General features: G+C 33.3%; 1 protein-coding gene across 2 annotated transcripts in view; it reads left to right on the top strand.

Annotated features, from left to right (window-relative positions):
* The window catches only part of LOC144979705 (gamma-aminobutyric acid type B receptor subunit 1-like), a 34,460-nt gene that overhangs the window by 4,363 nt on the left and 11,807 nt on the right, over positions 1-18,290 (top strand). For both annotated transcript variants that reach the window (XM_078926636.1, XM_078926635.1), the window contains exons 3-14: positions 1,422-1,556; positions 4,891-5,061; positions 6,922-7,023; positions 8,136-8,201; positions 8,970-9,044; positions 9,582-9,698; positions 10,866-11,005; positions 11,374-11,543; positions 12,980-13,057; positions 15,024-15,174; positions 16,600-16,732; positions 17,891-17,995. In XM_078926636.1, the coding sequence (XP_078782762.1) occupies positions 1,422-1,556; positions 4,891-5,061; positions 6,922-7,023; positions 8,136-8,201; positions 8,970-9,044; positions 9,582-9,698; positions 10,866-11,005; positions 11,374-11,543; positions 12,980-13,057; positions 15,024-15,174; positions 16,600-16,732; positions 17,891-17,995 (1,443 nt within the window). The remainder of the gene's footprint in view (positions 1-1,421; positions 1,557-4,890; positions 5,062-6,921; positions 7,024-8,135; positions 8,202-8,969; positions 9,045-9,581; positions 9,699-10,865; positions 11,006-11,373; positions 11,544-12,979; positions 13,058-15,023; positions 15,175-16,599; positions 16,733-17,890; positions 17,996-18,290) is intronic.

Raw genomic sequence — 18,290 nt, 5'->3', positions numbered from 1 at the left:
AAATGTGAGAATTTAGTTTTCGCCATCTGAAGAGCTTTTCAGATTGTCATCGATAAAACATTAAAACTTAACTTAAAGGTGTCATGGCTTATTACACTCCAACCCCCTCCCCCACCCCCCACCCTGACTGTCGTTTCTGATTTTTGCAACAGATTTATAACTGGTAACTCTGCTTGATCTCCTCCAGAAGCTTGAGTCTCATTGGCAGTTACTAATCTCTTGCCAAAAGTGATAGAAATGACACCCAGTCATGTCCTGAAAAGCTCATACATTGAGTTACGTTCCTATGACTATGACTATAGATTCAGTCCACCACGATTCACGCTGGACTCTCAACTATACTTATTGATATAAAAACATTACAGAGCTGTTTATTACTGCTGATGTGCAATTATGATTTTAAAGGCTTAGTTTCTTTTTATTAACTCTCTCAATCCTAGAGATTTTCCCTACTTTTCTAAATTGGAAAAATAAGCATGTACATAAAGATAGATAGTTTTATTCAACTACCATTAACATGCAAAAACTAAAAACAATAGCTTTGATACTACGCCTGTAATTTGCCTCAGAAAAATGTAATAAATAGGCATGGGGTAAAAGTAACCCCGGGTATACTACGGATATAGTCGGTGTTAGGGTTGAGTGAGTTAATTATGCAAGTCTACTTTTGAATCGAATCATTTTTATTGTTTGAAATATGATTAATATCCACTAAATGTTTTAAAGGGTTTTACAACAACTGTTAATATAGACGAGACATGACGCCTGTAGAGTGCTTTTTCAATTTTTAAACTCTTTTTATTTTACCTCTCAGTTAGGTGAGAGAATGTATATGTAAAGAGTCTTTTCCAAGGACTCAAGTTTGTGATACCCATAGTGCTGCTCAAACCATTGACCTATAAGTCCAAAGGGGAGTGTAATACCATGACCACAAAGCCATATTTAAACAGTTTACAAGGAAAATATAAAAATTCTGTTGTTGTATATATGGTATATTATTTTTATTTTACTGCTCTTCCATTAAAAATAACCACACAAAAAACCCCAAACCATTAATCTATTTAATGTATATCTTTGTCCGTTTTTGTGGTCCTATGGAATGACCCATGCCTTTGGTAGACCCTTTGGACCCAAATGTCTTTGGTTCGAGTACCGCTCTGAGTGATGCAAAATTGAGTCCTTGGAAAAAGCTTTTTACTCACATTCTCTCATCATAATCAGGTGTAAAATAAGTACCCGGCTGCCATCAGCATTGTCTCTGTCAAAAGAATTTGGAATATTGCCTGACAGGCATCATGTCTTGTCCTACATGTTAAGTGATGCTGTCAGCTTTTGACCCCTTGTAAAGCACTTTAAGCATGTTTTGTTGATATTGCACTGTATAAGTTTTAATACTCAAATGCTCTTTTTTTTCTACACAGTGTAAGCCAGGGCTGGGCACCAAAGTATTGTACAAGCTTCTGTATGAAAAGCCTACCAAACTCTTAGTCCTAACGGGCTGCAGTATCGTCTCCACCTTTGTCGCTCAGGCTGCCAAAATGTGGAAGCTCGTTGTGGTCAGTCAGTCTTGATGATATTTTATTGATTTTTTATGATGATATTATTACTATTTTTGTAACAATGTCACAAAGCATTATTAGCAGAAAGTAAATAATCAGCAATAAGAATACATGTATAATATAGTATTGAGAACTCAAATTGAAATGGTGTAAATTTTGTAAATAGATGTATGGATTATATTTTTTATTAGGAAATTTATAGTAATAAATTTACCAGTAAATTAAAATTAGAATTTTTCACTGCGTGGCATTTTCCCCTCTGAGCGGTATTTCAGTGCTAGGTCAACCTGACCCCATTAGTGGGGTCAGCCCATGGGTGGAACAGGTAGCGGTCAGGGGAAATCTGTGATGCCACTGATGGTAATTAATTGTTGCAATATTTCATGGTATTGCTCAGTTGCTAACACAAATATGAAAATTGTTCCCTCACCACAAGCAAAGCAAAGGTTTCTTTCATCATTTGCCATGGTTGATAATAATGTATCCTCTTAAGGCTGCTCATAAGAGAGGTGTCAATTTAGTGGTTTTTGAGCTATCAATGAAATTAATTTGTTATAATTTGCATATCAATAATTTAATTCTCAGCGGCAGAAAATGATTGAAACAAGCATCATTATAAAGTAAAAATGATGATCTTGACACATGCCAAGTTTTGTTGTCCGGGCAGTAAAACTTTAAAAGATATGAATTTTTTATTGTAAATTTCTTATTTGGCATGACTTGGTGAGGTCCTCATTTTCTCTCCCATAGTATTTCATGCCATGAATTATGTCCAAATATCAGTTTAGGAATAAAATATAAACCATTAGACGAAAATAATATTATTTTTTAAGCATTTAACTGATTTAAATATTATGAGTTTTGGGCACATTTGAAAGCCAACTTTTTAATGGCTTGATAACTTTTTTTCTATACTTAAATCCCTTACGATTCAAGTCAAAATTATTTTTTTTTATGACTGTTAGGCATTATAGTTTGAAGATGTATACGGTACTGCTTTTGTGTGGTTGTCTCAGGAAATGCCGACTTTATAGTGTCATATAGGTGTCAATGTTTAGGGTATTCTTGCATGTTGAATAAGAAATATAATGTAAGTTCAAGTTCTCCTTTTGTGCACAAGTGAATGTTAACTTTTTATAGACTGAATCGTCCAGATATATATGGCAGTGATTTCCCAAAAATTAAATAAATGATCTTGCTGTGGTATGCCTGTGGTGTTATACTGATTTGACTCTGGTTGTTATTCAATTGTTTTATCTCTAAATTTGACTGACTGGAGTTCAATGGTATATCAGATGACTTTATAAGACAATGACTAAATGTGTATGTATTCTTGGAAGAAAGGAGATAATTCTATATAACCTATGTGGACAGTGTGTTCGTTTTGAATGTAGTTGGTCAATAAGGAGTAAAAGGTTACTACTTGGAATAAACTATATGCCCTCATAATTTTGAATCCTCCTTTGTCCACATACTATGTCCGTCTGTTTGAGCAAATCATTTAATTTAACAGTACCAGTGCTTAGTGTTAGTTGTAATTGATGATTGATACTGCAATATTTGTAGCATGTCCAGTAACCTTGTTGGGTGATTGATTTTTTTCTTGTAAAGAAGTCATACTTTATAGGCAGATTGATAGTAAATTGAGATATGGACATCATACACAATATTGGTTTTTAGTCTTTACTGGTCAATAAAATATTATCTTTATGAGTTATTTTACCACATAAAGACATAAATCATATCAGTTTACTGTTATGATCAACACAACTGTTTGAGAGGAACGGAATTGGTAAAAACAATATACAGAACTTACAAAACCATGAATAAATCAAGAAAATCAACTGCCAATATGATCATAATGCACAGGAACATAGATGCATACATGTACTTTTGATATTTATTAAAATTCTTGAGATACTGCCGCTGAGTTTTGAATAACAATTTTTTAAATTTAAGTGCACCATAGTTTACAAGCACTTAAAATTAGATCAACAATTTGTGATATTCAAAGAAAACTATTAACCACAAGAATGTCAATTGTTCACTGATGTTTAGAAAGACAACTGATTTTTCAAATTAAAATAATAAAGTGAAAGAGTCTGTTATTGTTTTCCCGCTATACAGACATATTATAAGACCATAAATATTCATAATTGCCCCCATTGGACACGGCACTGCCTGATACCAGTTGAACTCAAATGACCTCATGCAGGTTGCGAGCAGGGAGGGTTATTGGTCCCTTGGGAGTTCCAACTGAAATAGCGCTGATTCCACGCAGTGTTTTACAATGTAAATTAAGTGAAATAAAGAAATAGAGAATAAAAACTTTGCGGCGGTGAGGATTCAACCCATGACCCGACTGTAATGGCATCACATCCGGGCCAGTTGACACAGTCGATTGTAGAGCATCACTCTCATGGCCAGGTGGTAGTGCCGTAATAGTCGGGTTGTGGGTTTGAATCCTCATTGCTGCAAAGTTGTTATTCTCTATGGTTTTTTGTCACTTTTCTACTCACTTCAAGCCATTATTTTAGTGACTTTTGAATGAATTGAATGACCAGAAAGTTGAGTATGTTATACACCGATGTGATACTAAATTGTAAATTTCATTAAAAGACAATAAAGTATATCTTATTTTTTAACCCTTTTCAGTAGGATTCAGGTTTAATTTATTTTATTGTTTTAACAAGATGGCAGTAACTACTGTATGGCTAGGGTTTCAAGGAAGCAGAATTGGCGAGATAACCCAGAGTCAGCAATAGGGGCTGAGTTTCTTGCTGAACGAAAAAGAAGATGCCAACATATGAGATTGAATTCAATAGGATTTAATAGTCGTAACGTCACTTCTTTCCTAATGACGCATGGTAGCTTAGTAACACTGGCTCTAAACAATCGGAACAATGGCGGACGCCCATATGAAATATTTCTCCGGCGAGCATAAAAACGTTTCCAGAGGAAAAAAAACACATACATTTGATCATGTTTTGACTTTTACGCATTCTGATCAAAAGACATATGAAAAGGGAATGAAAAGTTCTAGCCAGCATGAAGAATAAAAAGTAATGATTTTCTTTGTTTAGAACCAAGATGGCCGCCGTTGCCGGGCTGCGTGACATCAGACTACTGAATCCAATTCTCCCGAGTCAAAAATGCAATGTCATTCTCACTCTGTTGTTTTTTTCTTAGTCTTACAAGATGCATATTTTTAGACTCCATAATGTTCAACCACACACTAAAAACAAGAGATGCATTCGGGCTCTAGGGGGCCTCTTGTACCTTTAAATTACCACTCCTGTTTTTTTTTGTTTTGTTTTTTTTTGTTTAACAGTTATCCTACGGTGGCAGCTCTCCAGCCTTGTCTAACAGAGAAAGGTTTCCGACACTGTTTCGTACACACCCATCGGCCACCTTGCACAACCCTATCCGCGTCAAGGTCTTCAAAAAGTTCAACTGGAATCGTATTTCCACCATACAAGAAATACAAGAATTATTCACATCTGTAAGACATTGCTCTTCTTTTTCAATTGTCACTTGTGACTTCAATCTTGTATTCTTGAAAATGAACTAGAGAGGTGCACCTCAGAAAAAGAATTCCCTCTTGAATTACAATGAACTGATTTTCTCAGCCCAAATCTACAATAGATAATTTTGGCTGTGATATTTTGAAGGAGGATATTTTTTTCATAAGTAAATCCATTCAAAAATGAAGGAAAATCTTTAAGATTAAAAATAATAATAATAATCAGTCAACACTTGCTGGGACAAAACATCACAAGTTATGTGTCCTTTTTTATGGTAACGGAAAGTGTGTCTTAAAATGTTTATATTTCATTCTTATTTGTATTGAGACTTTGGCAAATCAAACTTAAAGCAATAATTATCTAAACTGGTATCCCTTCGTGTGTTATTGTTTTCAGCTCAATCCACCATTTTACATTTGCCAGTCAGATGTTTTTGCACATTGCTTAGAATTAACACCCCCCCCCCCCCCAAATATCAAGGATTATTATTCTAGAGTAGTGGGATCTGTTATATTATTGTAAGGTTGAATTCCACCGTTACTGTAAGAAATATTTTCATAAAATTATCCCCATTGGCAAGATGTTAATTTATTTTGATATTGACGAATTAAACTTCAGTAATGATCGATTGATTGAATTAGTTAAGATACAAATATGATTAATGTTTGCCATAATTGAAATAAAAGAAGTGATTTGTTAAATGGTTTCAATACATGTCATATCTAAGGCATTGAAAAGATATCTCATCCAAATTAGCATTTTAGAATGTAAGATAAGAATCGTAACAATGATAGTGATGGTAATAAATAATTGCAATGATGATGACGATGATAATAAAAATGATAATGATCTACTATTATTCAGTTTGTTCTGTTCTACAACTACTACTTATTCCTTTTAACTCCATCTGGAGTATTGGGCATCCACCACAGATCTCCATCTGGGCCATTCTCTGGGTACCACCTTAGCTTCCCCCTACAACATTTTGACACTTTTTAGTTCCAACTTATCATTTTTTGCCACGTTTTTGGTGGGCAGGCATCCTCTTCACCGCTAGTCATGGGGGTTCCAGTCAAGTGCTGACCTTGTGATGGATGGTGGGTCTCTTCTCACGTAGCCCAAGTTCAACTTTCTTGTTATAATTAGTGTCTGTTGGCAATTGTCCCACAGTATTTTATTGGTAACCTTGTTCGTTTAGGATTTGATGCAGACAAGTGTTAATAAAGGCCTGTAGCTTGTTTTCTAAGGCTTTAGTCATTACGTTCTAGAATATGGAAATCGTGTTTGGAGCCATCTGTACAAGAAAACCCCAATAATTATTGAAGATATGCAAAGGCTAGCAACAAGATTGCTTTACGAGGAAAGGTTATCAACTCTGGATGTTCCAAGTATAAAACATAGAGGGCTTCATGGGGATTTTATTCAGCTATATAAAATTGTTCATTCTCTAAATCTAGATTAAATTCTTTAGATCACCATATAGTTAACATTTGGAATAGTATTAAATTTGAAACCAATTTAAAAACGGACAGAGAATTGAATTAGTTAAGATGCAAATATGATTAATTTTTGCCATAATTAAAAACAAAAAAAGTGATTTGTTAAGATGGTTTCAATACATGTCATATATAAGGCATTGAAAGGATATGCATTTTAGAATGTAAGATAAGAATAGTAACAATGATAGTGATGGTAATAAATAATTGCAATGATGATGACGATGATAATGAAAATGATAATGGTAATAAATTACATAATGATATTTTGTAAATATTGGATGATTCTTTGTTTCATTGGTTTACTTTTTGCATTTTTTATTATTATTTTTTTCTCCCTAGACCATTGATGACTTAGAGAAACGTGTGAAAAAAGCTGGTATTGATATTGCCGTTCGACAAAGTTTTCTGACTGATCCTCTTAATGCAGTTAGAAACTTAAAGGTAAGTGTAAATAATATATTCAGAAGGTGGTCCAGTGCCTTAATTAGGGTATTATGTCAAGTAGAATTTGGGTTGAAAATGAATAGTAATTAAGATAAATGTGTGCCTTTATGTAGGGAAATATCCTTAAGAAATGAAAATTTATTGAGCACATTTCCATGGATTTGAATTTACCATGCTAAATGTGCCTCACAATGCATCCTTTTTTGTACTCTCTTACAACATCTGTCACTGCCTATTGCAAAGTGCTCATTCACACCTTAGTCGAGTGGGATAATTAATATGTGTAAAGGACACAATTATGGAAACAAAATCTTCCATGATCGTTGTCACCTATCCGGCCACTGTCCACATGCTTGACTTTTGTGACAAGACTTTACACCATGCTGTTGAGCCACCAAACAAAGCACTATGCTCAAAGTGAAGATAAGACAAGATATGATGCTGTAAGAAGTTATTTGATTTTTTAAAAAAAGTTGATAGAGGCGTGACGGAATGTGGCAGATGGGCACAAGACAGAGACTTCTTCCGAAGGACTGTGTGGGAGGCTAATCCAAGTGATATGCCACAGAGAGAGAGAGAGAGAGAGAGAGAGAGATAAATTTGTTACTGTCCAGGTTTGTATTATTTAAATTGTATTATTTTGGGTTGACTTTGATATAGAAAATTGAAATTCTAGTTGATAATAAAGGACTTGGGTGAAGTCTGTACTTTTCATTGAGGAGAATTGGTAAAATTTGATAACATGCAAAAATAAAAAAACCAAAAAAACAACAAAATTTATATATCTGATGATTTCAACTTTATAATCTCTTTTTTTTTTATCTGTTTCACCCCGACATAATACTGGATGGTCACCATTGTGAAATTAAGAAACAAAATAGACTTTGATAAGACATTTTTTTCATATTTTTTACTCTATTTAATTCAATTTTCAGCATCTTAATCACCCCAACACAACAAGTGTTTAATGTGATGGGTCTCATATAAGCTCAATTGATCAAGATCTTTTTTTTAAAGCAGTTAATATGAGTATTGAATTTAAGGTAATTGTTGTATTTTTCTTTTGGTATAAAACTCCTGTGTAATCTATGTGTCAATGTTTGTTTCAGAGGCAAGATGCTCGCATAATTGTTGGAGTGTTCTATGCAGACATGGCTCTACGGGTATTCTGTCAGGTAAGGTATATTGTGCTGGTTTAGATTAGAATGATGAAGCTACAAAGCTTAATTTGAAGTGATACTAAGCTGCCAGAAGCTGTGGACTGTAAAAAGTAATAAACAAAAAGATTATAACAGCTTTAAGAAAAGAGCAAAATACCAAACACGGAACGTTTTCGTGCTGAATATTTCTCTGCTGTTGATGTTTGTTTTTTTAGTAATGTAGTCATGTTTTCATTGGGTTTTTGTTGTTGTTGCTGGCTGAAGAAGGATTTTGAGCCTGAAACGTTTCTTGTTTGGAATTTTGTTCTTTTTTGAAGCTGTTATATTCATTTTTAAGTTTGTTTAAAGCTTAATTTGCAACTTTGATTCAGGGTGATAACTCTTCTCAGACCTGACAATCCTCCAGCTATAATCCGAACTCTAATGCACCAGTTCGACTATGTGGTCTAGTGGTTTGACACTCGCCTTCGGATCGGAAGGTTTTGGGTTCAAGTCCCACTCTGAGTGACGCATAGTTATCCTTGGAAAAGGCTCTTCAATATAATAATAATAAATAAATAATAATAATAATAATAATAATAAATAATAAATAAAAAAATATAAAAATGATGATAATAATGATAGAGAAAATATTGATGATAAATATAACTTATAAATAAAATCCTTAACAATGCTCTTGGTGCTTTATATGTGAGGATAAGATTAAAAATCAAGACACAAGCGATCCATTCTGTTTGTTAATTTATTTGTTTGTTTGGTTTTGTTTTTTCATCACACCCTCAGGCTTACAAAGAAAAATTGTACGGCAAGAAATATGTTTGGTTCATCATTGGATGGTACCCTGACAACTGGTATAAGGTAATTCACTGTCATTGATTGCTTACAATAGGGTACACAAATGCCAATTGAACTAGTGGACCTTCACATTTCAGATTAATTATGGTATCAATTGCTAAAGGTTTTTTATTCCTTTTTTATTTTTTACTCAAATTATGCCTTTTCCCCAAATTGCCACAATCCTTCCCCCCCCCCCCCCCCCCCCCCCCCCCCCTCTTTCATCTTGCTGCTGAACATCAGTTGTTGATAGTAAAATTTATTTGTGAATAAGACTATCGGTGGCAACTAAGCTGATTTAAAGGATGATACAGCCAGCAGATTAATGATATTTGTATTATAAATAGTAAGAGTCTCAGGACTGCTCCTTGTAAGATCCCTGACATGACTTGTAATATTGTCTACCTACATAAGGTGAGACACACATATCCATATTGATTCAAATCTGAAATAGTTTTGGAGATCTTTCAATGATTTAATCTGTTTTATTTCTCTCTCTCTCTCTCTCTTTTTTTTTTTTTTTTTTTTGGTGTCTCCAATTCTTCACATTGATTGTTTAAGAAAAAGGATGAAAGTGTTAACTGCACCGTTGAACAATTGGAAGAAGCACTTGAAGGTCATTTTGCTACAGAGGCTGTTATTCTACACCAAGAGCCGACCATGACTGATGTTGGCATGGTAAGTTCAGGATGATAAATTAGAGAGCAGGAATTAGTGTATATTTTAGAAATCTGAAAAGGTATGTATGAAACAGTACCAGATAAATCCGAAATGAAAATAAAAGAAAAAAAAAATCACCCTGAAAAATCTGCCTGCCTCGACTCCATTTGAGGCAGGCAGATTTTTTGGGATGTTTTTTTTTCTTGTATTTTTCTTTCTCCTTTGTCTGGCACTGTCTCATGTATACCTTTTCAGTTTTCGATCATGGTATGTTGACATTGCGTGGCCTAGATACTAGATTGATGTCTCAATATTTCATACAATAAGGACTCTGGTAGAGAAATCACTGTGATATAGCGTGTCCTGTAAAATCAGGAAAAAAAGAAAGAATATAAAGTTACTGTGGAAACTCCTATTATGTCATTTTACAGATTTTCAGTCTGTCATTTTGAGAGGAAACTCTCCTATTTCTTGATTCAATTTTAATATTGTTACTGTAGATTTTTAAAGGTCAAGTCAAGTTTTGATTTAAGAAATTGATATCAATCTTTTTCAAATTGTCTATCATTGATCTCAAAAATGATTTCAATTATTTGGTTTTATATCCTTAAAATATTGCACCATCGCCGCCGCCGCCACCACCACCACCAACAACAACAACAACAACAACTAAGGGAATAATTTCAAAAATAACAGCAACAAAAACAGTAACAACAACAACTACTGCAGAAACCACAAAATCATCAACAATCACAATGACAACATCTGCGACAACTAGAAAACAACAAAAACCAGCAACAACAACATAATTAAATATTGTCTTTGATGTAGTTATGTTGTACGAAATGAATGATCTTAACTTGAAACCAATACTTCATCATAATTTTTTTTTTCTAAATGAGCTTGTATATTATATCATTTACTATATTCTTGTATTCAGTGCATGAAACATGACATTTTAGAACCGAAATTGTAGACCACTAAAGATTATTTCATCATCATAATAATCTTATCATCATCATCATCATCATCATCATAATCTTCATCATCATTATCATCATCTTCATCATCATCATCATCATCATCGCCATCGTCATCATCATCACAATGTATTTATTCAAACAACCCAACTACATCTATTCTACTTTGTAAAATTCCATTTTATCTTCTTTTTTAAATTTTTAGACAGCCCAAGAGTTTACAGAGCGTCTAGACAGAACACTCAATGTGTCCGACACCAGTCTGCTGGAAGGATATCCTGAGGCACCCCTGGCCTATGATGCTGTTTGGGCTCTTGCCTTCGCTTTCAACAAAACAGTCAACAAGTGAGGAATTTCAATCATTTGCACACAACAGAAAATTATTAGTATTACTAAATGATATAAGGGAGGGGGGTGGGGAGGTTGCGCTTCTTAGGCTTTATGCGTTTAATAGGGATAATACCATATTTCTTTTAATCACATCAGTGAAGATTTGGTCTGCAAATTTAAATGAAATAAATTGAATTCTCTAATCAAATTTATTAACTTACAAATGTATTATTTTAAAATACCTTTATTTTATGTCTGTCAACTGAATGAACGCATGACTATAATGTGGAAATGTTTCATTATTGTGTACCGATGAGAAACTAAAATATAATTTTTCAAAAAAGATTAATAAGGTATATCTTATCTTATCTTATATTATCCAGATTGGCTGAGAGGGGTTTAAACTTGGAAGACTTTGATTATGACAATGAGGAAATCCACAATGCCATCTACTCGGCCATGAATTCCACCAAGTTTCTGGGGATATCAGGAAATGTGGCTTTCTCCTCCAAAGGAGAAAGAATTGCTTGGACTCAGATTGAACAATTTATTAGTGAGTCTTTCTTATTATCTTTTTTATTGATAAACTCAGTTTGGACGAATGGTTTACGAAATATAAAGGGGGAAAGGAGGGGGGGGGGGGGGGGAGAGAGAGAGACTTGGTTATAACTGCAGAAAGCTGTCCAATTAAAGAGCCTAGTGACCCTAAGTAAATTTTGTTTATTTGGAAGTGTAGATTGTTTACCATTGTGATTGGAATGCAAGGTTAATGATTTTCTCCATAGATAAAATAGAACAATGGATTAGATAGATAACGGCAGCAGGAGGAAAACTATTCTTCAGAGAAAACTATGAAGGCTATGAAAATATAAAAAACACACAGTAAAAGTAGATGATAATAATAATAATAATAATAATAATAATAATAATAATAATAATAATAATAATGCTGAAAACGTATATAGCGCTGTAACTCCGAGACACTAGACTCTAAGCGATTAAATAACAAATTACTTTGGCTGAAACATACTCATTCACACACACAAGCACACACACATACACACAACACAACACAACACAAACCAGACGCCTATCTTTCTTCTCATATCGTCTTCTAAAATCGAAACAGATATGTTTTAAGCAAACTTTTAAAAATAAACAAAGATACTATTAACATGCAAACAACTTAGGTAGTGATTTTGAACTCTTTCAATAGAAAAAGTCATTGTAGAAGTAAGCAAACAAGCAATCCTTGTCAGGTAAATTTCTTTCTGTGAGTAAACACTCATAGTGACTGGGTCACCAGGAGGTGGGAAGTGGACATTGCCGCCTTTAAGCCGTTTTCATTATGTACGTTGTGTATCAAGGTCAAATCACTCAACAGTTACATAACATCAGTCTCTGAAAATACAACATAAATCTAAGCAATATATTTGTACTATGTTTACACATTAAATTTTTAAAAAGAGTTCTGTATTATCAGTGCCTTTGATATATCTTATAAGAAAAAGGTGCAAAATGCTCAGCAGTTACATAACATCAGTCTCTGAAAATACAAGATAAATCTAAGCAATATAATTCTACAATGTTTACACATTAAAAAGAAATTTTTTGGATAATTTTTAAAAAGAGTTCTGTATTATCAGTGCCTCTGATATATCTTATAAGATAGTTCAGAAAAAGGTGCAGAATGCTCAGCAGTTACATAACATCAGTCTCTGAAAATACAACATAAATCTAAGCAATATAATTCTACAATGTTTACACATTAAAAAGAAATTTTTGGATAATTTTTTAAAAGAGTTCTTTATTATCAGTGCCTCAGACATGTCTTATAAGGTAGTCAAGAAAAGAGGTGCAGACTGCTCAAATGGTTGCTCGCTGCTTTAGGGAGTCATTTTTGGCTTCACAAAAATGTGATTATTAATCTTAGATCATTTGTGGTGAAAATTACCGTTTTGTTTTTTTCTCTCAATCTTTTGCTTTCAGATGGGTCCTATGTAAAGCTAGGTGTATATGATACTATAGCTGACAACTTGACGTGGTATAACAAAGAGAAGTGGGCAGGTATGAAAGTCACTTTTATCCTTGATTTGAATCTTGAAATGTATTTTTACTCTTGTAAATTTCGAAATACAATAATGAAAAATTGGCAGAAATGTAGGCCACTGACATCCTTGATGTTTTTTTTCTTTGTAAATTTCAAGATACAATAATGATAAATAGGCAATTTTTTTTTTCTATATCTCTTTCGTCTTAAATTTTTAACAAGGAAATATATATATATATATATATATACTATTTTTCTGCAACTTTCTTCTATAAAATGTTTAATCATTGGATGCAAAGTGGATTGCTCCAGAAATGCAACAACAACCAGAATTGGAATATATATGATATCTAACACATTCTATATGAGTGAAAAATAAAGTGAGTAAATTTGGCTCTTATGAATGAAGACAACACAGGGCAAACAATGTTTTGGCCCTGATCTTCGTCAGGAGACGTACAAACAATACATAAGAAATAGAGAAAAATCACTATTTAATTTATTAAAAGTGGCACTGTTTCCTCACTTTATTTTTCTCTTTATCATAACCGACTCATTTAGCTTACTAGCTTTTAGATGAACATTTTAGAATATTTCTTCTTGGAACATTCTGCAGTTTAAACAGTGCGGCTATGTGGTCTAGTGGTATGACATTCGGATTGGAAGGTCCTGGGTTCGAGCCTTGCTTGGCGCATAGTTGAGTCCTTGGAAAAGGCTCTTTACTCACATTCTCTCACTGTACTCAGGTGTAAAATGAGTACCTCGCCGTTAACAGCATTGTCTCTGTCCAGAAAAAAATTGGTGATATCGCCTAAAAGGCGTCATGTCTCGTCCTACATGTCAGTGTTGCTGTTGGCCAAGGACCCCTTGTAAAGCGCTTTGAGCACGTTTAGTGGATATTGCGATATATAAAAGCTAAATTAGCAATTAGTAAACAGTTCTTGAATACATTGCCTGTGGAGATGAGTTGTTTGCATCACACTTCGATAACTTATCTGACTATTGAAAGGTTTGAAGTGGAGGAAAATTGGTTTTATTTATTTATTTATTTATTTTATTTTATTTATTTGTTTGTTTGTTTACTTTATTATTTATTTATTTATTTATTTATTTATTTATTTATTTATTTTATTTTATTTATTTGTTTGTTTGTTTGTTTACTTTATTATTTTTTTATTTATTGATTTATTTATTTCATTTTTTATTTCTTGTTTGGGTTGCCTGTCGCTGCTTCCTACACCATGTTTTATATTTAATCCTCAAGAGATGCTATCCTTAGCTCTTTAAAGATTGACTCTAAATATAGCACAACATTTTGTTTTGAATCAATATTAAATCTATTTTTTTTTGTCATTCTTAATCAATAGCCTTGACCTTTTGCATCTCTAGATACCCTAACACATTTTCATTTGATTATGAAATATAACATTATAGTCAAGTCTACTTAAAAATGTTTATCATTATTATTATTAATTATTATTATTATTATTATTATTATTATTATTATTATTATTATTATTATTATTATTATTATTATTTATTATTATTATTTTTATTTTATTATTTATTATTATTATTATTATTATTATTATTATTATATATTATTATTATTATTATTATTATTATTATTTTTATTATTATTATTATTTATTCATATTATTATTATATTATTATTATTATTATTATTATTATTTATTATTATTATTATTATTATTATTATTATTATTATTATTATTATTATTATTATTATTATTATCTATTATTATATTATATTATTATTATTATTATTATTATTATTATTATTATTATTATCATAGCAGTCAAATCTGCCATAACTGAATCCTCTAAGATGGATCCTTCCCCCCCCCCCCTTATTATTATTATTATTATTATTATTATTATTATTATTATTATTATTATTATTATTATTATTATTATTATGTCTAAATGCCAACTTCTTTGCATTTATCTTCACTCCTTCAGGAGGCCGGCCCCCAAACGATCACACCCGAGTGATTGATCACGTTAGAGTTGTCTCCCATTCTCTGTACTTTTCCATGTGTGGTCTGGCAGCCCTTGGCATGATAGCTGGGATATTCTGCCTGATCTTCACTTACCTCAACCGGCATCGCCAGTAAGGAACTCTTTTAGTTTTTCACCTTTTGATTAAGCTTTAACTCTTTGAGCGCTGAGGATATATTCGCATTTCCATCACAAAATGGCTGACACCTGATTGAGGTAGCATGAGAATGACACACTAAGACGAAGCGACATTCAAATTCAGTGCAAAATCTCAATTAAAATACCCCGTAGGGCCAATTGAATGTTCTGCTGAATGAAATGATACCATTGGTTCAATTTATAGTACTTTTGTAGAAAGTTGGATTGGATTACATTATTATTTTTGCCTTTCAAGACCGGCCACACTGTGCGGCCATTGGCCAGTAGAACAGATTCTGCTCTGGCCGCACAGTGCGGCCAATGGCGCTGAAAGAGTTAAGACAGAAGTGATACATGAAATCTATGCAATGTGAGGTGGCAGTGGATAGCCATTTCAGAACCATGTCTTGTATTGTTACTAAGTCAGGCAACATTAGCCTAAATGTTTGGCTATGATATTAAAACTCTTGCCTTTGTGTTGTGTCCTTGGGTAAGACACTTGACAGATATTATTGTAAAAAATGTATACTTTTATTTTCCTTATCTCTTTTTGAAACACAAAGACAAACAGTGAAACAAAAGTATGATAATAATAGAGATGCAATTTGAATGAAGTTAGAGCTATTCGTAGTTAACAATGATGTTTAGTATGTTTCCACCTATATGGTCTAGTGGTATGACTCTTGACTTTGGATCTCAAGGTCCCAGATTTAAGTCCTGATCTGGTTGGTGCAAAATTGAGTCCTTGAAAAAGTGTCTCACTGCATTCAGGTGTAAAATGAATACCTGGTCAGTAACAGTATTATATCTGTTGAAAAAAAGAATTGTAATAGAACTCACAAGCGTCATGTCTTCTAGTCCTATCTGTTTAATTGTTGCTGTTGGCTTGGAACCTTTTAGATACAATGTGAGCACATTTTAGTGGTTAAAAATAATCCTTGTCTCACTCTTATAATGATTGTCTCACCAGAGGACATCTTGGAATCCAAAAACCCAAGGCAAAAGTCGTGTGTGGTTTTTACTCTACCATATAAATAGAAAGTTGGTTCCAAACAGTCTGCTAAAGGCATAAATGACGCACGGTGAAGCACAATAAAAAACATGCCTATTACATATGAGGCCCATCACCTCAAAACAGTCTTATGTCGAGGTGGTTTAGATAATGACAGTTGAATTTTTTTGTCAAAAAATGTGAGACTTGTGAAGTTTTTACATTTTATTGAGACAAATATACTTCCTTTTACTAATAAAAACTAAAATTTCATGTTTCTTCTCAATTTGAATATAACTTCATATTTTGGCATCTGGTTCAATCTGACATTATATTGTTTTGAGAAGATCAATCACATATACATAAATAGTGATTCATTTATTTCATTGTGTATTTAAAACATCTCAGATGCATCGCCTTCTCGCAGCCCCTCATCAACTCCTTGACTGTGATTGGTTGTATTATATGTCTGGGCTGTATCTTTCTGCTTGGCCTGGATGGGAAATTTGTCTCTGAACACGTCTATCCCGTGGTTTGCCAGGTAATGATGATGGTGGTGGTGGTGGTGGTGGTATTAGAGGTGGTGGTTGTGATGATGGTGGTGGTGATGGTGTTAGAGGTGGTGGTTGTGATGATGGTGGTGGTATTAGAGGTGGTGGTTGTGATGATGGTGGTGGTGGCGGTATTAGAGGTGGTGGTTGTGATGATGGTGGTGGTGCTGGTGTTAGAGGTGGTGGTTGTGGTGATGGTGGTGGTGTTAGAGGTGGTGGTTGTGATGATGGTGGTGGTGTTAGAGATTGTGGTTGTGGTGATGGTGACAACGGTCATGATTGTGTTTATTTTGACACTGATGATGATAGGAAAATAATAGTAAGTATTTTTCACCCTTTGTTGATGTGATAAACAAGCTCAAGTTTTTTGAAGTTCTTCCACTTACTTACAGTATTTTCAGTATGAATCCAACCACTGAACAAGTTATTTGTTGTCTGACTTTTATAGATTTATTCATTTTTGAGTCCAACCACAAAATGTGGGGAAAGTTACTTACAATTGCTGGGACTTAACATAATCCACTAATCACTAATAAAAACAATAAATCGCAATGATATACCAATCTCAAATGACTGGGTCCTTGTAATCATTATTCACTTATTGGGTCAATGATGGAATCATGTTGCTGTGGAATGGGGTGACTAAGGTCTAAGACCACTTTTTTTTTTATCTCACTCAATCCTAGAGAGTTTTGCTACTTTTCAAAATTGGAAAAAAAAATGTATTAAAATTGAGCATGTAGTTTTATTCAACTACCATTAACATGCAAAAACTAAAAACATTAGCTTTGATACTACACCTATAATTTGTCTCATAAAAATATAATAAATAGGCATGGGGTAAAAGTAACCCGGGTAAACTACGGATATAGTCGGTGTTAGGGTTGAGTGAGTTAACATCTTTATATGATATATCTTGACATTGAAATAACCTGTTCAATGCTCTTTTTCAAAAGTGTGGGGAAGGGTGTAATTTATCAAATGATGTACATTTTACCATATTTGTTTATTAATTTTCAATCTGGAGGGCACATTTGGGGGCAGTCTTGGTAAACCAACTGTCTTTAGTCACCCCATTCGATGGGGTAAATGTCTCCTCTCAATGTGCATAGGTTAATATTACATGTCATGTCTGCTTCTTCATATAGCTCAGAGCTTGGCTTCTCTCCCTTGGGTTTACCCTCAGCTTTGGGTCAATGTTTTCAAAAATCTGGACTGTGCATCAATTGACCACAAGTCGCAAGAAGGACAGAGTGAGTTCAATTTTTCTCGAAAATATCAAAGTAAAAATTTTGTAAAAAGTAATTTACAAAATTGTAACATGGAATGTTTTGGTGTAAAATATTTTCTTTAGCCATTAACAAAAACATTTAACTAATGTGTTTTAACTATTTTTGTTCTTCGCTGAAGAAAGGTTTGGGTGATAATGGTAATGATTAAAATAGACATTTGTATTGAATCATCTAATGTGGCAGGCTGTATGAACATAAAAGGAGAATAAGTTAGTTCCAAAGTACCCAATTTCTACAGAAGTGTACAAGGACGCCT

Source organism: Berghia stephanieae, chromosome 9 (assembly GCF_034508935.2).
Source record: "Berghia stephanieae isolate SIO BIC M18660-M18661 chromosome 9, UCSD_Bste_1.3, whole genome shotgun sequence".
NCBI classification, from domain to species: Eukaryota; Metazoa; Mollusca; class Gastropoda; order Nudibranchia; family Aeolidiidae; genus Berghia; species Berghia stephanieae.
Note: the sequence above shows the minus strand (reverse complement) of the source record. Positions and strands in the feature narration are given on the sequence as shown.